Here is a 23,229-nt window from a genome sequence, read left to right as displayed (position 1 = left end):
ACACTTGGGGGGTTCCACTGTTTAGGCACATCAGGGGCTCTCCAAACATGACATGGCGTCCAAACTCATTTCCAGCCAATTTTGCATTGAAAAAGTCAAATGGCGCTCCTTCCCTTTTGAGCTCTGCCATGCGCCAAAACAGTGGTTCCCTCCCTCATATCAGGTATCAGCATACTCAGGACAAATCGCACAATAACTTATGCAGTCCAATTTCTCCTGTTACCCTTGGTAAAATAAAATAAATTGGACCTGAATAATTTTTTTGTGAAAAAAGTTAAATATCCATTTTTTTAAACATTCCAAAAATTCCTGTGAAGCACCTGAAGGGTTAATAAACTTCTTGAATGTGGTTTTGAGCACCATCAGGGGTGCAGTTTTTAGAATGGTATCACTTTTGGGTATTTTCTATCATATAGACCCCTCAAAGTGACTTCAAATGTGATGTGGTCCATAAAAAAAAAATGGTGTTGTAAAAATGAGAAATCGCTGGTTAACTTTTAACCCTTATAACTTCCTAACAAAATTTTTGCCAAATTACCGTATTTTTTCACAAATACACGCAAGTTATATGAATGAAATTTTACCACTAACATAAAGTACAATATGTCACGAGAAAACAATGTCAGAATCACCGGGATCCATGGATGCGTTCCAGAGTCATAACTTCATAAAGGGACAGTGGTCAGAATTGTAAAAATTGGCCCGGTCATTAACGTGCAAACCACCATTGGGAGTAAAGGGGTTAAAGGTACAGTACCACTCCAGTCTCTACTTATAGCACTGTATGTAAGAAATACCATGTAGACTAAGAAGAATAGTGTTCATGATGAACACATGTATTTTTTTATTTGAGTTTGTAAGGAAAAGGTTATGGACAAAAGATTTATCTTGGGTAAAGTATGATTCTGCCTATAATGACATACACCTTAATCTCTACCTGCTGGCACTAGATGCGTTCTTGCAAAGCAGAATCTACGATTTATAAAGTTAATAATTTAACCCCTTAATGACCGCCGATACGCCTTTTAACGGCGGTAATTAAGGGTACTTAAACCACAGCGCTGTGAATTCACGGCGCTGTGGAGTAAGTAAATAGCACCCCCCAGTGTAGGATTTTCTCCGGGGTCTCAGCTGCAGGGGGTAGTCGAGACCCCAGAGAACATGAATTGGGTTGGTTTTTGCCGACCCCACTTTTGCGATCGCCGTTATTAACACTATAACGGCGACCGCAAAAACAAGAAAAAGCTGCGATTTTGCATTTAATTTCTCTTTCCTCTGATGTGATCGCATATCAGAGGAGAGAAAAAGAGGGTCCCCGACCCCCCCGGTACCTCTCCATAGTCCAGGGTCCCTTCCCGGTGGTCCTGTGTCCCGCTGGCGTCCTCCGGTGGGCGCCGCCATCTTGGATCCAGAGAAAATGGCGGACTCATGCGCAGTGCGCCCGCCGGGAAACTGCAGGCTCCAGCCATTCATTCATTTTGATCACTATGATAAACTATCATAGTGATCAAAATAAAAAAATAGTAAATCACCCCCCATTTATCACCCCCCAGTTAGGCAAACATAATGAAATAAAGAAAATATTAGGGCTAGGGCTAGGGTTAGGGCTAGGGTTAGGGTTAGGGCTATGGCTAGGGTTAGGGCTAGGATTAGGGTTAAGGTTAGGGTTAGAGTTAGGGCTAGGGTTAGGGCTAGGGTTAGGGCTAGGGTTCGAATTAGGGTTAGGGCAAATTAGGATTAGGGATTAGGGTTGGGTGTTGTGAGTTCATTCTCTGGTTCACCAGTTGTGAGTTCTCCTTCCAGACTCCCTCTGGTGGTAACAGGAGGTAGTGAGGCTGATTTGATCGGTGGAGATCTGCCACCTGAGAATGAGGATGACGACTGGACCTCAGGTGTCTCAGATTGGATTTAAGACAGCCGAAGCCCTATTCAGTTGCTGGTGATTCCTTCTGGCTTGTCAGCTCTTGGTTTTCAGCTCTGTTCCAGTCATCTAAAGCTAAGTTTTTCTGTTAATGTTCACACTTGATTTTGTTGGTCTATTCAGTTTTTTGGTGTGGTCAGCCAGCCCCGGCTGGGGGCTGTGCTGAATTTCCACTCTTATTTATCAGTATTTTGCCAATTTGCTTTTTGTCCCTTACTAGTTTGGTCTCTTTTTGCTCTGTCTCAGAATATTTCAGAGTGCTGATATACTGGGAGAAGTCTAGTGACTTCAGGTTTAATTTTGCTATCAGAAGTGTTGGACATTATTTTTGAAGGGTTTTTTGCAGGTTGCAGACAGTGTCTTTCCTTTCCTTTCCTCTCTAGTTAGTTTATGCCTCATCGTTTGCTCAGCCTATTTTCCTGCCTGTGTTTGTGCCTTCATCTTGTTTCACCGTCTATACATGTGTGGGGGCTATCTATTCCTTTGGGGTCTGATCTGGGGCAGCTAGTTTTCCCCTTTTCATGCTCCAGGCTTATTTAGTCCGGCTGTGACGAAGCATCTAGGAACATCGTAGGTACGCTCCATGGCTGCTGCTAGTTGTGTGGTAGGATCAGAGATCTGCAATCTGCATAGTCACCAACCTCTCTGGTCTTCTGTGACTTAGCTTGTTTTGCTTTTTTCTCCTCGGTGACCCATTCACAACAGTTGGGATTAGGGTTGGGATTAGGGTTAGGGGTATGTTGGGGTTAGGGTTGGAGCAAGAATTGAGGGGTTTCCACTATTTACCAACTTTGGAGGTCTAAAAATTGGGGGCTAAAAATCATTTTTGAGGAAATAAAAAATACTTTTTATTTTCATGGCTCGGCATTATAAACTTCTGTGAAGCACTTGGGGGTTCAAAGTTCCCACCACACATCTAGATAAGCTCCTTGGGGGGTTTAGTTTCCAAAATGGGGTCACTTGTGGGGGGTTTATATTGTTAGGCACATCAGGGGCTCTGCAAACGCAACATGACACCCGCAGAACATTCCATCAAAGTCTGCATTCCAAAATGGCACTCCTTCCTTTTCGAGCTCTCCCATGTGCCCAAACAGTGTTTCCCCCCCACATATGGGGTATCATCGTACTCAGGACAAATTGCACAATAATTTTTGTGGTCCAATTTCTCCTGTTACCCTTGATAAAGTAAAACATAGCGGGCTTAAAAATCATTTTTGAGGAAAAAAAAGTGATTTTTTATTTTCACTGCTCTGCGTTATAACCTTCTGTGAAGGACTTGGGGGTTCAAAGTGCTCACCACATATCTAGGTAAGCTCCTTGGGGAGGTCTAGTTTCCAAAATGGGGTCACTTGTGGGGGGTTTATATTGTTAGGCACATCAGGGGCTCTGCAAACGCAACATGACGCCCGCAGAACATTCCATCAAAGTCTGCATTCCAAAATGGCACTCCTTCCTTTTCGAGCTCTCCCATGTGCCCAAACAGTGTTTCCCCCCCACATATGGGGTATCATCGTACTCAGGACAAATTGCACAATAATTTTTGTGGTCCAATTTCTCCTGTTACCCTTGATAAAGTAAAACATAGCGGGCTTAAAAATCATTTTTGAGGAAAAAAAAGTGATTTTTTATTTTAACTGCTCTGCGTTATAAACTTCTGTGAAGCACTTGGGGGTTCAAAGTGCTCACCACATACTCGTATCTAGATAAGCTCCATCAGGGGTCTAGTTTCCAAGTTGGTGTCACTTGTTGTTTTTTTTTCACTGTTTAGGCACATCAGGGGCTCTCCAAAAGCGACATGGCGTCCAATCTCAATTCCAGCCAATTCTGCATTGAAAAAGTCAAATGGTACTCCTTCCCTTCTGAGCTCTGCCGTGCGCCCAAACAGTGGTTTACCCCCACATATGGGGTATCAGCGTACTCAGGACAAATTGCACAACAACTGTAGGGTTACCATTTCTCCTGTTACCTTTGTAGAAATAAAAATTTGGGGGCGAAAATATCATTTTTTGTGGAAAAAAAATGATTTTTTATTTTCACGGCTCTACGTTATAAACTTCTGTGAAGCACTTGAAGGTTCAAAGTGCTCACCACATATCTATATAAGTTCCTTATGGGGTATAGTTTCCAAAATAGAGTCACTTGTTGGGGGTTTCCACTGTTTAGGAACATTAGGGGCTCTCCGAATGCAACATGGCATCCGATCTCAATTGCAGCCAATTCTGCATTGAAAAAGTCAAACGGCGCTACTTCCCTTGCGAGCTCTGCCGCGCGCTGAAAAAGTGGTTTATTCCCACATATGGGGTATTGGCGTATTCAGGAGAAATTGCACAACAAATTTTGTGGTTTATTTTCTCTTTTACCACTTGTAAAAATAAAAAAATTGGTTCTGAAGTAAATTTTTTGCAAAAAAAAGTTAAATGTTAATTTTTTCCTTCCACATTGCTTTACTTCCTGTGAAGCACGTAAAGGGTAAATAAACTTCTTGAATGTGGTTTTGAGAACCTTGAGGGGTCTAGTTTTTAGAATGGTGTCAATTTTGGGTATTTTCTGTCATGTACACCCCTCAAAATGACTTTAAATATGATGTGGTCCCTAAAAAAATGGTTTTGTAAATTTTATTGAAAAAATGAAAAATCGCTTGTCAATTTTAACCCTTATAACTTCCTAACAAAATAAAAAGTTGCTTCCAAAATTGTGCTGATGTAAAGTAGACATGTGGGAAATGTTATTTATTAAGAAATTTATGTGACAAATCTCTCTGATTTAAGGGCATAAAAATTTAAAGTTTTAAAATTGCAAAATTTTCAAAATTTTCGCTATATTTCCAGTTTTTTCATAAATAAACACAAGACATATCGAAGAAATTTTACCACTAATAGGAAGTACAATATGTCACAAAAAAACATTCTCAGAATCAGTGTGATCCATTAAAGCATTCCAGAGTTATAACCTCATAAAGTGACAGTGGTCAGAATTGTCAAAATTGGCCTGGTCATTTAGCTGTAAAATGGCTCTGTCACTAAGGGGTTAAGAGGGTCTTCTGAGGTCAATAAATTCTCATCTAAATTCTAAACCATTGTCTTTCAGTTCTATTTGGATCATGGTTTGAACATGTGAAAGGCTGGATGAAAATGAAAGATGACAGCGGATTCTTCTTTGTTACATACGAGGAGCTCTTACAGGTAGTGATATCTAATATATAAAGCTCAAGTGTGTGTATGTATGTATGTGTGTGTGTGTATGTTCGGGATTGGCATCTGCACCGTCGCAGCTACAGCCACAAAATTTGGCACAGTCACATGTCTGGACCCCGAGAGCGTCCTAGGCTATGTTGTGAGGCAAAATTTTAACCCCGCGCGTTCCAGTTCACCGAACAATTTTGCCCCTATCTACATAATGGGGAAAAAGTGTGTGTGTATCAAGCCCCACCCCTCATTATGATGTCATAATCTTTGCCATGGCGATGCTGATGTCATCATAGGTTGCAAGCCCCGCTGCTCATTATGATGTCATAATGGTGGACTATGGGATGGAGGATGTGTGATGGGTATATGGGCACTGGACTATGGGATGGAGGATATGTATGACGGGTATATGGGCACGGGATTATGGAACTGAGGATGTGTGATGGGTATTTGGGCACTGGACTATGGGATGGAGGATATGTATGACGGGTATATGGGCACGGGACTATTGGATGGCGGATATGTATGATGGGTATATGGGCACGGGACTATGGGATGGAGGATGTGTGATGGGTATATGGGCACTCGACTATGGGATGGCGAATATGTATGATGGGTATATGGGCATGGGACTATGGGATGGAGGCAGTGTGATGGGTATATGTGTTTGCCCCCTTCCTGACTTCCTATTATTTTGCATGTTTAACACATTTAAATATTTTAGATCACCAAACAAATGTAAATATTAGACATATTAGAAATATTAGACAAACAAAAAATTCAGTTTTTAAATGAAGGTCTTTATTTTTAAGGAAAAAAGAAATCCAAACCTAGAAGGCCCTGTGTGAAAAAGTGATTGACCCCTAAAAATAATAACTGGTTGAGACACCCTTAGCAGCAAAAACTGCAATCATGTGTTTGCAGTAACTGGCAAACAGTCTTTTACAATGCTCTGGAGGATCTTTGGCCCACTCATCTTTGCAGAATTGTTTTAATTCAGCCACATTGGAGTGTTTCTGTGCATGAACTGCCTCTTTAAGGACATGCCACAGCATCTCAATTGGATTAAGGTCAGGACTTTGACTAGCCCACTCCAAAGTATTAATTTTTTTGTTCTTAAGCCATTCAGAGGTGGACTTGCTAGTGTGTTTTCGATCATTGCCCTGCTGCATAAGCAAAGTGTGCTTTAGCTTGAGGTCAAAAACAGATGGCCGGACATTCTCCTTCAGGATTTTTTGTTAGATAGCAGAATTCATGGTTACATTTACCACAAGTCTTCCAGGTCCTAAAGCAGCAAAACAGCCCCAGACCATCACATTACCACCACCATATTTTACTGTTGGTATGATGTTCCTTTTCGAAATGTGATACTTCTACACCAGATGTAATGGGACATAAATCTTTCAAAAAGTTCAAGTTTTCTTTCATCAGTCCACAGAGTATTCTCCCAAATGTTTTGATGTTTTGGTGTTAGCACCACGCTGGAGTCCTACTCTGACAGGCAGGGTCTCCGGCGTGTCCCTTCACTCACCCATGCTGCAGACAGTTCTTCCCTTCCCCATGTTCTGCATGCTTCCAGCCGATCCTCTAGCCATGTCCTTAGGGCATGCGCGTGTGTGCTCCCACCCTCTTAAAGGGCCAGTGCATACAATTGCTATTTCCTCTCCAGCCAATGGCTGTGGGACATTATGTAAATTTAAAGTCTATGTTGTGAAAGGTTGCATAACAGTGCAAGTCCTGTTTGCTGCACACAAGTGCAAATCCTGCTTGCTGCACTCAGATGCAAATCCTGCCTGCTGTACTGTAAGCACAAAGCCTGCTTGCTGCACTCAGAAGCAAATCCTGCTTGCTGCACTAGGAAGCAAATCCTACTTGCTGCAATCAAATGCAAATCCTGCCTGCTGTACTCTAAGTACAAATGCTGCTTGCTGCACTTGGAAGCAAATTCTGCATGCTGCAATCAAATGCAAATCCAGCCTGCTGCATTCTAAGTACAAATGCTGCTTGCTGCACTCAGATGCAAATCCTGCCTGCTGCACTCTAAGTACAAATCCTGCTTGATGCACCCGGAAGCAAATCCTGCTTGCTGCAATCAAATAAAATCCTGCCTGCTGCATGCTGCCAAAAACTATGTCTGCTGCACTCAGATACAAACTTGGTCAGCAGCACTCTGATACAAGCTTTGCCTGCTGCTCTATCAAGTCTGACCTTCTAGGTCCAGCTGCATTGGTGTGTCCTGGAGTGGCACCTGGTGTTCATTAGGAGCCAAGTCTAACTTCACCATCAGAAGCTCTAGTGAACAGTCTGGTGTTTGCTTAGTTACACCCCCCAGGCTCTCCACGGTGCGTGGCACCCCTGGTTCCACAAATCACATCTGTGACACTTGGGGATCATCAAGATGTTTTCTGGGAAAACTGAGATGAACCTTTATGTTCTTGTTCAGCAAGTGGTTTTCATCTTAGAACTCTGCCATGTAGGTCATTTTTTGACCAGAGTCTTTCTCATTGTGGAGTCATGAGTACTGACCTTAACTGAGGAAAATGAGGTGTGCAGTGGATGTTGTTGTGGGTTTTTTGTGACCTCTTGGATGAGTCATTGCTGCGCTCTTGGGGAGATTTTGGTCAGCCGTCCACTTCTGGGAAGGATCACTGTTATGAATGGGTCACCGAGGAGGATAGCTGGAACAGGCTAAGCTGCCAGAAACCCAGAGAGGTTGGTAACTAAGCGGATTGCAGACCCCTGCTCCTATCTACACAACTAGCAGTAGCCGTGGAGCATACCTATGATGCCCTAGACGCCTCGGCACAGCTGGAGAGCTAACTAAGCCTAAAGCAAGAAAGGTGAAATCTAAACTGCCCCAGAGCAGACCCCAAAATGAATAGATAGCCCCCAAACATATATTGTCGGTGAGACAAGATGAAACACAAATGCAGGCAGAAAAATAGACTGAGCAAACGGTGGGGCCCAAACTGACTAGACAGGACAGGAAAGAAAAGACACTGTCTGCAATCATGCCAAAAACCCTGAAAAATCCAACACGTCTGATGTACAAAAAAAACACTGAAGTCACACGACTTCGCCCCCACTATATCAGCACTCAGGTATGAACTGGAAGCAAAGCAAAAGAGACCAATATAACAGGGGACTGAACAAACTGACACAGGCTGTAACATATGAGCAGTGGTCCAGCACAGCCCTCAGAGGAGCAAGCTGAACCCACACAAAGCAGAGAGAGACAAAACCAGATCAGATGCAAAGGATTAGAAAATGAACCACTTAGCTGAACAATGCAGGATCAGGGCAGGAGACATCATACCTCTGAATGAACAAGAAAGCAATCACCAGCAGAGATTGCAGGAAGTCTGCAGACTTAAATACTCCAATCAGTAACCCCAGATCTCCAATTGTCATCATCATCAGCAGGTGGCAGACCTCTGTCAATCTGGCCAGCTCCATTACCTCCAGTAACCACCAGAGGGAGCAGGGGGAGCTTCGGCTCAGAAGTCTGAGCCAGGGGATTCACAACAGATCACGGCTGTTCCATGTATTTGCCATTTGTGGATAGTGGCTCTCACTGTAATTTGCTGAAGTCCCAATCCTTGAAAAACGGCTTTATAACCTTTTCTAAACTGAGAGATTTCTATTACTTTGCTTCTCATTTGTTCCAGAATTTCTTTGGAATGCAACATGATGTGTAGCTTTTGAAGATTTATTGGTCTACTTCACTTTGTCAGGCAGGTCCCATTTAAGTGATTTCTTGATTGAAAACACGTGTGACAGTAATCAGGCATTCAAATGGCTAGGAAATTTCAACTCAATTTCCCAAATATGTGATAAACCAAAGTTAATGTATGCTTTATGGTGGGGGGGACAATCACTTTTTCACACAGGGCCCTGTATGTTTGGATTTCTTTTTCCCTTAATAATACAGACCTTCATTTAAAAACTGCATCTTGTGATTACCTATGTTATCTTTGCTTAATAATTAGATTTATTTGGTGATCTGAAACATTTAAGTGTGACAAATATGCAAAATAATAGGAAATCAGGAAGTGTGCAAACACTTTTTCACACAACTGTAACATAGGATCCTTAATTAACACTGGTTTGATCAAAGATGTGCAAAAGCTATCCGGCTGTGAAAAAAATATACTCAATCAAGACAGTACCTAACTCTTGTAGTATATATATACTGTATATATATTTATATATATATTTCATAGAATAAGGGATAACTTATTTGACCACATCCTGAGAATGTTTTTCTTCTTAATGGGATCACTGGAGATTGCCGTGCTGTGCTCTGCTGGTCTTTGTCACTCACATGAGAATGAATGTGGAGGACGTGCACATGTTCAACCAATTCTCCATTCATACAGGGCTCTTCAGAATCCCATTTTTAAGATCTGTGGGGGTTCCATGATAGAAAGAGGCTGGAAGATTGCGGCATCTAGTTTCATGAATTCCTGCACTGGTTAGAAGTACTTTACCATTGTATTAAACAGTGCAGTTTTTTTTTCTTGCTGGCTGTGCAAGGGTAAATCGGTTGAGATGAAGCTACTGGAGCTTTTCTATGTGGATTGACTGAGCTCTTCAGCGTTGGCCACTTCCCTCTGCTATATATGCTAGCCTCTGGCACTTTGGAATTGTCAGTCTTAGTTTTTGCTGCCTGGTTTAAAGTTGGAGGTGTGGGTCATGTTTGGAGCAGGTGTTTGGAGTTTATTCAGGAAATTGTTGCTTAGAGTTTTGCTTGTGTGCACATCCTCATACTCTCCTATGTGGTTTCTCCTTCCTTTTACTCCCCTGTGTTTCACTCTGTTCTTTGATGAGTGTATTTTATATGACTGATATTTTCATTTATCCCTGTCAGCCTTCCCATGTTTGTCTGGTTAGTATTATCCCATACACTTCAGCCTCCTATCTCCTTGGGTGGGAGGGGACAGATTGTGGTTAGTATAGGAGAATAGCAAGGCATGTGAAGACATGTGAACCTGGCGTCTCCACCTTCAGGAGTAATCTGGGGGTGAGGGATAGATCGGATATGCCTAGTTCTAGGGACCTTGTTAGCATCTACAGTCCCAAAGCACTATGTGACAGTTATTTTACCTAGGAGGTTCCTTTTACACATAGTTTCTTAAACCATCAGGAAAAAAGGATAGTTTGCTTATTAATTGTTTTAAGAGCTGTGATGTGAATGGTACACTATATATGGATGTAAATAAATGTTATTTTTTCAGGATCTACGTGGCTGTGTGGTGAGGATCTGTAAATTCTTAGGACAGGACTTAAATGATGCACAGATTGACTTGGTTGTCGAACATTCAACCTTCAAAGCCATGAAGGAAAATGTAATGTCAAATTGGACTCAATCTGAATGGCTAGACCATTCAAAAGGATCCTTCTTGCGTAAAGGTAATTTTTATTCTTCAAACACATTGCAGTCAATGGGGGCCATTCTTCTAAGTGTTTATGCAGCAAACTAGTGTAAAAGACTTGCAAAAGCTGCAATGTTTTATGCAAAGCAGAGATATGCAAAAATGTTGGAAATTTTGAAATTTTAACTGCAGATTGAAGCAGCTCTACCCAAATGGGCAGAATCTAGCTGGGATGGGTAGTGACCATACCCAACAAATTCTGCAAAAGTGCTTGTGTTTCTTACGCCAGAAATGCTGTTCCTGTTCCTGGCAGAAGTAGCATTTCTCGTGAGGCGCATAATACTGAGGTATGCTGAATTAATTAAGGGAAGTGCACCTCTTAAGGAATTTGGTGCATCGTACTCCAGTGAGCCCTTCATTACTACCAGCCTGTGCATCACCAGTCTTAAAAATCAGCCACAATAACTTTGTAGCTAATGGCAGAGAAAGTAAGTGGACTTCATTTATTACTTTTGATAACGCTTGTTTATGTAGAAATTAACTTAATATTTATACCTCCTTGAAGCTTTCAGCTTTTTCCCCCTTTTTGATTGCAGCCCAACTTTTTTCTTTACTTTTTTCACCAACAATATGAAGATTGTTTTTTTAAGGGCAAGTTGACATTTTTAATGGCACTTACAAAATATTGTATTAAAAAAGCAATTGTGTCATTGACATATCAGGTCACACACAAAACAGAAAAATGACATTTTAACTTTACCCTGTTACCAACGTCCAAACTGCTGTAAAGAAAGAACTACACTATGTGAATTCAGATTCCCTCTAGAAAATCTATATTGTACTTAATTGTAGCAGGGCCTTATTTTGCAATAGAAAGCCCTCCACCCTAGATAGGCTTCTATATTACAAATATGGCCAAGCTTGATGTTATAGGGAATCAAGATGTACTGTAAGTTAAGTGTAATTCCACAATACATATGTGAAGCTAGTCACTACTCATGAACAAGTTGTGAGGCTGGATAATTAACAGGAAGCATATACAGGAAAAGTGTAAATGAACCAAAGTACAAAGAAAATATATTAAAAACATTTTTTATTGGAATATAATTGAAAACTGATGCCAAATGGCAAAAAGTAGTAAAAAGAACATAAATATCAAATATCAAAGTTAGCCATGAGATGGCGCCACAGAATAAAGTAACAACAAAGTGAGGTAGGATACCAAAATACATATAGGTTATAACCCAGACATAAAGTGACTGAGAAAAAAGTAATTAATGATCAAAAAGTGCAAAAAATGCAATGTAAAATAATCAAGATGTGTACATTGTGTCACAAAATCAAGTGAGTAAGTGTAAGAGATATGTAGGGTTAAAATAATTACCAATACTGTGCTGTAGCGCCAGGAGTCCCTATGCATGTTTCTGCAGTGTAAGCCATCTTGCGAGGGAGTGTCTAAAGTGTCTGATTAGCATCTATTTATATGACAATGTAGCCAATAAGATTGAACGAACAAAGAGGTATAGAAGGCATGTATAACACACCAGCATTGATTGTCGCATGCGACACACTCTAGACTCCCATCGCTCCCATTCGCCGGAGCGTCATGGAGACCCTGCGGTCACATGACCTGAGGCCCCACCCACATGAATCACATGAGCAGACCACGGACGAGGAACCCTACGATAAAGTCGGAGAGGCACGCTGGGAAATAGGAGAGAGGGGGAGGTGATCCCGCATGCGCCCTGTCGGTGTACAAAGTGACGTAAGCATTTATTTTAACCCTACATATTCATTGGATTTACTCACTTGATTTTGTGACACATTGTAAACATCTTGGTTATTTTACATTGTTTGTCCTTCACTTTCCATAGTGATATTCACTTTTTGCATTTCACATGAAGTCTTATATTGTAATGGATAATTAACAGGTCTGGGGTCAGATACCAAGAAGGCTTGTTATAAACATAGAGGTAAGGCAATGGTGTAGTCAGGTCATAGTCTGAGGAATTCCGTTAAGGTAGCGAATCAAGACAATAGGGCAAGGCAAATGGATGATCAAATGCCAAGTCCATCGTTGTGCAATAAAGATCAAATACAGCAACACAGAGAACAGAGCAAAGCTACAACTAGGACTAATTGCAGTCAGAGTCAGAGAGATGGTTAAATAGCTAGGTAGTTACTTGAAAAGCAGACACAATTGTACCCTGTTAAAAAGACAAAATGATTCAATGCATAACCCTGATAATTCAAAATGTCCCACTGAAAAAAAATATGCACATTGTGTTCTTCAAAATTAATTATACAATTAACTCTGCCCACCAAATAAAATACAATTTGGGGGAAGTTAATGATCAGACATTTCTAATTTTTTATCTCAAATTATTTTTCTCTCCCTGAGGTTGGGTATCTTGGGAGATTAGTCTACTCAACTGTTCCATGTGTTTTAGTTAGTTTTCGGAGGAATAATGGTATGCGGAGGAATAATGGTATCATATATGTATGAAAAGGACACTCTTTTGGCATTTGTCTAACGAATGGACCCCTATAAACACTTTTAATACATACATCAGGAACTTTTATGGTTTACATGCTAAATATAGAGCACAAACGCATTATGATTGCAGCCTTAGGCTATGTGCGCATGTTGCGGATTTGCTTGTGGAAATTTCTGCGCAGATTCCGCCTCTCTTGACAGAAAACGCAGTTGAAATTCCTCGCGGTTTTGATGCACTTTTTAAGCGGATTTTCATGAGTTTTTTCATGCGGATTTGTATGCGTTTTTTAAGCTAAAAAAGATATATTAAAAAAAAGAATTGTGATGTCATTTTCTTTTTCAACCTCTTCTTTTTCAAGAACATAATATTATTACATACCATGTTCAAATACGTTTAAACACACAAAACAAATATAAGTATATATTGTATACTTATGTGTATATACAGTATATATACTGTAAATATGTGTGTGTGTGCGCAATACCAAGCCCGAGGTTTAGTAATGGACAGGTGTCAGCCAGATACCCTCATTAATAGAATGTTACATAAAGAGATAAATAAGACACACGCGCAAAATCTGCATGAAACGCATTATCAGATATATTTTTTTTAAATAAATTTAAAAAATTGCGTGGGCTCCCAAGTAATTTTCATAACCATCAGAGGGAAAGCCATTGGCTGAGGGCTGATGTTAATATTGTGAGAAGGAGCCAATAGCCATAAATGTTCCCAGGCTATTAATATCAGCTCACAGATGTTTGCTTAGCCTTGAAACTTGGTGGGACAATACACATGATTGGAATACAAGGCTAGAAGGATACAACTTTTTTGCTAGAAAAAGACTTGATAAACAAGGAGGAGGTGTCGCATTGTATGTTAGAAACGTGCATATCTGCACAGAGATTGAAGCTTCAGAGACCGGGAGTTCTGTGGAAACTGTTTGGGTAAGAATACAAGGACAGAACAATGGAAAGGACACCATTGTAGGCATTTACTACAGGCCGCCTGTGCAAGCTGAAGATATGGATGAACTCTTTATGCATCAGATGGCCAAGTTCTCCCAAAAATATGACATAGTTGTCATGGGAGATTTCAACTATCCAGACATTTGTTGGGAATCTCTCTCAGGCAAAACTCAAGGTCAAGGAAATTCTTATCCTCTCTTGCTGACAACATTATCTTCCAAAAGGTAGGGGAGAAAACAAGGGGAATTGCTACCTTGGATCTAATCCTTATAAACAGGGAGGAAATGGTTGAGGAGGTAAAAGTGGCTGGGACCCTAGGAGGTAGCGACCATGCTATTTTAGAATTTTGGATAACTAGAGGAGGAAGACCTGTGAAGACTCAGACATCAAGGTTAGATTTCAGAAAGGCAGATTTTAAGGGACTCAGAAAGAGAATTGGAGGGATCCGATGGCTGGATATCATTAAAAGACAAAAATGTCCAGGAAGGATGGGAAATCTTGAAAAATGAAATTCTCAAAGCACAATTGTTAACAATTCCAAAAAGAGGGAAGAATAGGAAGCATTTAAGGAAACCAGGATGGATGAACACAGAACTTAAGCACATGCTAAAAAAGGAAGAAAGAAATGTTCATAAAATGGAAAGAGGGAGGCATATCTAAAGAAGAATATAATGCTGTCTGCAGAACGTGCAGGGCACAAATCAGATTACTAAAGCTGACAATGAATTGAGGCTTGCAAGAGACGTCAAAAGCAATAAAGGATTTTGGGGATAGGTCAAAAGTAAAAGAAAAGTCAAAGATGCTATAGGATTTTTACAGGATGAATATGATGACATGGTAAGACAGGATGTTGAGAAGGCTGAACTTTTAAATTCTTATTTTGCATCTGTTTTCTCTCAAAAAAGAAATGTAACATCAACTGTTCTTCACTGTCCTATTAAGGGAATAGAGGAATCCAGGATATCTATAAACAGAAAGATAATGAGGAAACACTTAGCTAACATAAATGAATTCAAGTCTCCAGATCCAGATGAATTACACCCCAGAGTCCTGAAGGAGATAGCAGAAGAAATTTTTGAACCCCTCTCCATAATCTTTGAAAATTCTTGGAGAACAGGATAAGTCCCAAAAGACTGGAGAAGAGCAAATGTTGTTCCTATCTTCAAAAAGGGGAAGAAGGTGGACCCAGGCAACTATAGGCCAGTGAGTCTGACTTCTATACTAGGAAAGATCTTTGAACAAATTATTAAATAACATGTATGTCAGTACCTGGATAAGAATGAAGTGATTAAACATAGTCCGCATGGGTTTGTATCTAATGTATAATAAGTCATGTCAGACTAACTTAATTTCCTTCTATGACGGAATCACTGATTGGGTGGATCAGGGAAATGCCATAGATATAGTATATCTTGACTTCAGCAAAGCATTTGACAAAGTATCTCACACAATCCTTATTGAAAAAATGACTAGGTATGGAATGGACAAGGCAACTGTTAGGTGGATTCATAACTGGCTTAGTGATCGGACCCAAAGAGTGGTCGTAAATGGCTGCACATCCAGTTGGAAGAATGTCTCAAGTGGGGTACCACAGGGCTCTGTCCTGGGCCCTGTATTGTTCAACATCTTTATCAACGATTTAGATGAAGGAATTGAGGGTAAACCGATTAAATTTGCTTATGACACAAAGCTAGGAGGGATAGCCAATACTAGAGAAGAGAGAGAGAGAGGATTAAAAAAGATATAAATAAACTGGAGCAGTGGGCAGCAACTAACAGAATGGTTTTTAACAGGAAAAAATGCAAAGCGCTACATCTGGGCAATAAAAATAAAAAAACATATACAGAATGGGAGGAATAGGGTTAAGCAACAGCACATGTGAAAAAGACTTGGGTATACTAATAGATCACAGACTGAATATGAGTCAACAGTGTGATGCAGCAGCAATAAAGGCAAATGCAATTCTAGGATGTATTAACAGAAGCATACAGTCTAGATCACGTGAAGTCATTATTGCCCTCTACTCCTCTTTGTTCAGACAGATCTGGAATACGGTGTCCAGTTTTGGGCTCCACGCTTTAAAAAAGACATCAACAAACTGGAGCAAGTTCAGAAAAGAGCGACCAGAATGGTGACCGGTCTGCAAACCCTGTCTTATGAGGAAAGGTTGCATGATTTGGGAATGCTTAGCTTGCAAAAGAGAAGACTGAGAGGAGACTTAATAGCTGTCTACAAATATCTCAAGAGCTGTCACATTGTAAAAGGATCATCTTTATTCTCATTTGCACAAGGAAAGACTAGAAGCAATGGAATGAAACTGAATGGGAGGAGACACAGATTAGATATTAGAAAAAACTTTGACAGTTAGAGTGATCAATGAGTGGAACAGGCTGCCACGAGAAGTGGTGAGTTCTCCTTCAATGGAAGTCTTCAAACAGAGGCTGGACAGACATCTGTCTGGGATGATTTAGCGAATCCTGCTTTGAGTAGGGGGTTGGACCAGATGGCCCAGGAGGTCCCTTCCATCTCTACGATTCTATGATTCTATGATTTACTGGCTAGTTTACAGGGGGACCCCAGAAAAAATTTGACATGGGGTCCCCCTATAAAATCGAACCAGCAAAGGTTAGGCAGACAGCTGCAGCTGATATTAATAGCCAGGGAAACGGCCATGGATATTGGCACCCCCACAGGTTAAAAATATCAGCTCTTAGCTGCCCCAGAAATGGTGCATTTCCGCACAGAAAATAGTCTGCGGATCCAGAAAAAAATCTTCAACGTGTGCACATAGCCTTAAAGTATTAATAGTAGTGGATATTGCAGACTGTTGGGGCTTGTTTGCTCCATTACACAATTTTAAATCTTCAGGGTATAATTATATTCCTCATATGAAAATAAACAGCCGTTTAAGTTATCCAGAGGCTGCTTGAGTCCACCATAATGGGAACTGCTCAAACAGGGTGGCTCTTCATTTTGGCTCCTAGAGGGTGTTCCTGAGTGGTGGACCTCTCTAGAGGATATTTATAGTGAATGTCATAATAATTCAGTGATATGGTTTAAATGAGTGGTCTGACAAAACTTTATGTAATGTAAAATACATAAAAACTCAGATTAGCCAAGCATTTGAAGTGTTTTCTATGAGGAAAGGAGAGAAAGCCAAAGCAGGAGTCTTGAGGGGAAGTAAGACCTAGATGTTCTGGTAGACAGCACTGCTGTGAAAAAAGTGTAGTGCCACTTGTGGTAATACTTCAAGTTGATTTATTAAAGCGTATCAGGTTCGTACTGAACCCTTTCTCAAAACTGATCTACATAAGAAGATCAGTACAAGAGAGGGTTTAAATACACAAAAGGGGAGAGAATGTTCAAAGAAATGCAGACTTAAGTATTAGTAAAAAAAAAGCCGGTAATAACATAAAATATATTAACAGATTAGACTGGAAAGCGTAAGGTCATTACTGGCCTGTTTAAGACATCATAGAAAAAGTTACCTTTAAAATTAATAAACAGATAAGGCAAAAATATATGTTACAAAGGCCTAATTATTCTTTGTTGTCAGAAAACAAATAAGTACTAGAACTCTGTGGTGATATTATAAATTATAAAGTTTGCAATAAGCGTTACAGCTAATGGAAGGATTGTATTTAAAGAGAACTTGTCAGAAGAATTTTTCTGAGTAAATTGCAGGCATTGTCGTGTTGGCACTGTTATACTGATTAAACTGATACCTGCAGTGAAAAAAAATCAGTTTTTTGTTCTTGTGTGATAAGTAGAGTTGAGCGAAACGGGTCGAAAAATTTCAAAAGTCGCCGACTTTTGGCAAAGTCGGGTTTCATGAAACGAAACCCGACCCTAGGATGAGGTCGGCCACGAGGTCGGCGACTTACGCGCCAAAGTCGCGTTTCAAAAGTTTGTTTTGCGCTCTTTTTCAGCCAATCAGGATCCACGGACACTGTGGGCAACGTGATGACATAGGCAGGGGTCACCACCATCTTTCAGAAGGGCATGCAAGTGATTGGCTTGCTTTGGTGGGCGTCACAGGGGGTATAAAAGGGCGTGCACGCCGACCGCCATCTTACTTCTGCCGATCTCAGTATAGGGAGAGGTTGCTGCTGATTCTGTAGGGAGAGCGTTAGGCAGGGAAGAAGACAAAAAAACTGCTTCTGCTGCTAGCGATTTGGCCTGCACAACACACCAGTCACTGTGTGTGCAGTGCAAGGGGAGGCTATATAGTGGTGTATCAGTGGTGTTGGTTGTTGGGCTGCCTTCTAAGGCTTCCTGACATTCCTGCATTGCTGTTTACCCACTGCTCCGCAAACTGCTTTTTTGAAAGCAATCCCAATTTTTTTTTTTGTCCTGCTGAGAAGAAAAAAAAACTGCTTCTGCTGCTAGCAATTTGGCCTGCACAACACACCAGTCACTGTGTGTGCAGTGCAAGGGGAGGCTATATTGTGGTGTATCAGTGGTGTTGGTTGTTGGGCTGCCTTTTAAGGCTTCCTGACAGGCTGGCATTGCTGTTTACCCACTGCTCCGCAAACTGCTTTTTTAAAAGCAATCCAATCTCCCTTATCCTCTAGTCACTTTTGTCACAGCTGTGCCATCGAGCCTGTGACATAGCGCTCAGATATCAGTGGGCCTCACACAATCCAGAAGTGTCCAGTGTCCAAAAGTGTGTGCAGAGATTCAAAATCTCCCTTATCCTCTAGTCACTTTGGTCACAGCTGTGCCATCGAGCCTGTCACATAGCGCTCAGATATTCATTGGGCCTCACACAATCAAAAAGTGTCCAGTGTCCAAAAGTGTGTGCAGAGATTCAAAATCTCCCTTATCCTCTAGTCACTTTGGTCACAGCTGTGCCATCGAGCCTGTCACATAGCGCTCAGATATTCATTGGGCCTCACACAATCCAAAAGTGTCCAGTGTCCAAAAGTGTGTGCAGAGATTCAAAATCTCCCTTATCCTCTAGTCACTTTGGTCACAGCTGTGCCATCGAGTCTGTCACATAGCGCTCAGATATTCATTGGGCCTCACACAATCCAAAAGTGTCCAGTGTCCAAAAGTGTGTGCAGAGATTCAAAATCTCCCTTATCCTCTAGTCACTTTGGTCACAGCTGTGCCATCGAGCCTGTCACATAGCGCTCAGATATTCATTGGGCCTCACACAATCCAAAAGTGTCCAGTGTCCAAAAGTGTGTGCAGAGATTCAAAATCTCCCTTATCCTCTAGTCACTTTGGTCACAGCTGTGCCATCGAGCCTGTCACATAGCGCTCAGATATTCATTGGGCCTCACACAATCCAAAAGTGTCCAGTGTCCAAAAGTGTGTGCAGAGATAAAAAATCTCCCTTTTACTCTAGTCACTTTGGTCACAGCTGTGCCATCGAGCCTGTCACATAGCGCTCAGATATTCATTGGGCCTCACACAATCCAAAAGTGTCCATTGTCCAAAAGTGTGTGCAGAGATTCAAAATCTCCCTTATCCTCTAGTCACTTTGGTCACAGCTGTGCCATCGAGCCTGTCACATAGCGCTCAGATATTCATTGGGCCTCACACACTCCAAAAGTGTCCAGTGTCCAAAAGTGTGTGCAGAGATTCAAAATCTCCCTTATCCTCTAGTCACTTTGGTCACAGCTGTGCCATCGAGCCTGTCACATAGCGCTCAGATATTTATTGGGCCTCACACAATCCAAAAGTGTCCAGTGTCCAAAAGTGTGTGCAGAGATTCAAAATCTCCCTTATCCTCTAGTCACTTTGGTCACAGCTGTGCCATCGAGCCTGTCACATAGCGCTCAGATATTCATTGGGCCTCACACAATCCAAAAGTGTCCAGTGTCCAAAAGTGTGTGCAGAGATTCAAAATCTCCCTTATCCTCTAGTCACTTTGGTCACAGCTGTGCCATCGAGCCTGTCACATAGCGCTCAGATATTCATTGGGCCTCACACAATCCAAAAGTGTCCAGTGTCCAAAAGTGTGTGCAGAGATTCAAAATCTCCCTTATCCTCTAGTCACTTTGGTCACAGCTGTGCCATCGAGCCTGTCACATAGCGCTCAGATATTCATTGGGCCTCACACAATCCAAAAGTGTCCAGTGTCCAAAAGTGTGTGCAGAGATTCAAAATCTCCCTTATCCTCTAGTCACTTTGGTCACAGCTGTGCCATCGAGCCTGTCACATAGCGCTCAGATATTCATTGGGCCTCACACAATCCAAAAGTGTCCAGTGTCCAAAAGTGTGTGCAGAGATTCAAAATCTCCCTTATCCTCTAGTCACTTTGGTCACAGCTGTGCCATCGAGCCTGTCACATAGCGCTCAGATATTCATTGGGCCTCACACAATCCAAAAGTGTCCAGTGTCCAAAAGTGTGTGCAGAGATTCAAAATCTCCCTTATCCTCTAGTCACTTTGGTCACAGCTGTGCCATCGAGCCTGTCACATAGCGCTCAGATATTCATTGGGCCTCACACAATCCAAAAGTGTCCAGTGTCCAAAAGTGTGTGCAGAGATAAAAAATCTCCCTTTTACTCTAGTCACTTTGGTCACAGCTGTGCCATCGAGCCTGTCACATAGCGCTCAGATATTCATTGGGCCTCACACAATCCAAAAGTGTCCATTGTCCAAAAGTGTGTGCAGAGATTCAAAATCTCCCTTATCCTCTAGTCACTTTGGTCACAGCTGTGCCATCGAGCCTGTCACATAGCGCTCAGATATTCATTGGGCCTCACACACTCCAAAAGTGTCCAGTGTCCAAAAGTGTGTGCAGAGATTCAAAATCTCCCTTATCCTCTAGTCACTTTGGTCACAGCTGTGCCATCGAGCCTGTCACATAGCGCTCAGATATTTATTGGGCCTCACACAATCCAAAAGTGTCCAGTGTCCAAAAGTGTGTGCAGAGATTCAAAATCTCCCTTATCCTCTAGTCACTTTGGTCACAGCTGTGCCATCGAGCCTGTCACATAGCGCTCAGATATTCATTGGGCCTCACACAATCCAAAAGTGTCCAGTGTCCAAAAGTGTGTGCAGAGATTCAAAATCTCCCTTATCCTCTAGTCACTTTGGTCACAGCTGTGCCATCGAGCCTGTCACATAGCGCTCAGATATTCATTGGGCCTCACACAATCCAAAAGTGTCCAGTGTCCAAAAGTGTGTGCAGAGATTCAAAATCTCCCTTATCCTCTAGTCACTTTGGTCACAGCTGTGCCATCGAGCCTGTCACATAGCGCTCAGATATTCATTGGGCCTCACACAATCCAAAAGTGTCCAGTGTCCAAAAGTGTGTGCAGAGATTCAAAATCTCCCTTATCCTCTAGTCACTTTGGTCACAGCTGTGCCATCGAGCCTGTCACATAGCGCTCAGATATTCATTGGGCCTCACACAATCCAAAAGTGTCCAGTGTCCAAAAGTGTGTGCAGAGATTCAAAATCTCCCTTATCCTCTAGTCACTTTGGTCACAGCTGTGCCATCGAGCCTGTCACATAGCGCTCAGATATTCATTGGGCCTCACACAATCCAAAAGTGTCCAGTGTCCAAAAGTGTGTGCAGAGATTCAAAATCTCCCTTATCCTCTAGTCACTTTGGTCACAGCTGTGCCATCGAGCCTGTCACATAGCGCTCAGATATTCATTGGGCCTCACACAATCCAAAAGTGTCCAGTGTCCAAAAGTGTGTGCAGAGATTCAAAATCTCCCTTATCCTCTAGTCACTTTGGTCACAGCTGTGCCATCGAGCCTGTCACATAGCGCTCAGATATTCAGTGGGCCTCACACAATCCAAAAGTGTCCAGTGTCCAAAAGTGTGTGCAGAGATTCAAAATCTCCCTTATCCTCTAGTCACTTTGGTCACAGCTGTGCCATCGAGCCTGTCACATAGCGCTCAGATATTCATTGGGCCTCACACAATCCAAAAGTGTCCAGTGTCCAAAAGTGTGTGCAGAGATTCAAAATCTCCCTTATCCTCTAGTCACTTTGGTCACAGCTGTGCCATCGAGCCTGTCACATAGCGCTCAGATATTTATTGGGCCTCACACAATCCAAAAGTGTCCAGTGTCCAAAAGTGTGTGCAGAGATTCAAAATCTCCCTTATCCTCTAGTCACTTTGGTCACAGCTGTGCCATCGAGCCTGTCACACAGCGCTCAGATATTCATTGGGCCTCACACAATCCAAAAGTGTCCAGTGTCCAAAAGTGTGTGCAGAGATTCAAAATCTCCCTTATCCTCTAGTCACTTTGGTCACAGCTGTGCCATCGAGCCTGTCACATAGCGCTCAGATATTCATTGGGCCTCACACAATCCAAAAGTGTCCAGTGTCCAAAAGTGTGTGCAGAGATTCAAAATCTCCCTTATCCTCTAGTCACTTTGGTCACAGCTGTGCCATCGAGCCTGTCACATAGCGCTCAGATATTCATTGGGCCTCACACAATCCAAAAGTGTCCAGTGTCCAAAAGTGTGTGCAGAGATTCAAAATCTCCCTTATCCTCTAGTCACTTTGGTCACAGCTGTGCCATCGAGCCTGTCACATAGCGCTCAGATATTCATTGGGCCTCACACAATCCAAAAGTGTCCAGTGTCCAAAAGTGTGTGCAGAGATTCAAAATCTCCCTTATCCTCTAGTCACTTTGGTCACAGCTGTGCCATCGAGCCTGTCACATAGCGCTCAGATATTCATTGGGCCTCACACAATCCAAAAGTGTCCAGTGTCCAAAAGTGTGTGCAGAGATAAAAAATCTCCCTTTTACTCTAGTCACTTTGGTCACAGCTGTGCCATCGAGCCTGTCACATAGCGCTCAGATATTCATTGGGCCTCACACAATCCAAAAGTGTCCATTGTCCAAAAGTGTGTGCAGAGATTCAAAATCTCCCTTATCCTCTAGTCACTTTGGTCACAGCTGTGCCATCGAGCCTGTCACATAGCGCTCAGATATTCATTGGGCCTCACACACTCCAAAAGTGTCCAGTGTCCAAAAGTGTGTGCAGAGATTCAAAATCTCCCTTATCCTCTAGTCACTTTGGTCACAGCTGTGCCATCGAGCCTGTCACATAGCGCTCAGATATTTATTGGGCCTCACACAATCCAAAAGTGTCCAGTGTCCAAAAGTGTGTGCAGAGATTCAAAATCTCCCTTATCCTCTAGTCACTTTGGTCACAGCTGTGCCATCGAGCCTGTCACATAGCGCTCAGATATTCATTGGGCCTCACACAATCCAAAAGTGTCCAGTGTCCAAAAGTGTGTGCAGAGATTCAAAATCTCCCTTATCCTCTAGTCACTTTGGTCACAGCTGTGCCATCGAGCCTG

At 42.0% G+C, this 23,229-nt stretch overlaps 1 protein-coding gene across 2 annotated transcripts in view; it reads left to right on the top strand.

Moving 5' to 3' along the window:
• LOC141085649 (sulfotransferase 2B1-like) overlaps nucleotides 1–23,229 on the top strand; it is a 201,801-nt gene that overhangs the window by 109,598 nt on the left and 68,974 nt on the right. For both annotated transcript variants that reach the window (XM_073571195.1, XM_073571194.1), the window contains exons 5-6: nucleotides 5,009–5,103; nucleotides 10,344–10,518. In XM_073571195.1, the coding sequence (XP_073427296.1) occupies nucleotides 5,009–5,103; nucleotides 10,344–10,518 (270 nt within the window). The remainder of the gene's footprint in view (nucleotides 1–5,008; nucleotides 5,104–10,343; nucleotides 10,519–23,229) is intronic.

The sequence above is a fragment of the Dendrobates tinctorius genome, unplaced genomic scaffold, assembly GCF_039654945.1.
Source record: "Dendrobates tinctorius isolate UK_male_01 unplaced genomic scaffold, ASM3965494v1 ptg000028l, whole genome shotgun sequence".
Classification (NCBI taxonomy): domain Eukaryota; kingdom Metazoa; phylum Chordata; class Amphibia; order Anura; family Dendrobatidae; genus Dendrobates; species Dendrobates tinctorius.
Note: the sequence above shows the minus strand (reverse complement) of the source record. Positions and strands in the feature narration are given on the sequence as shown.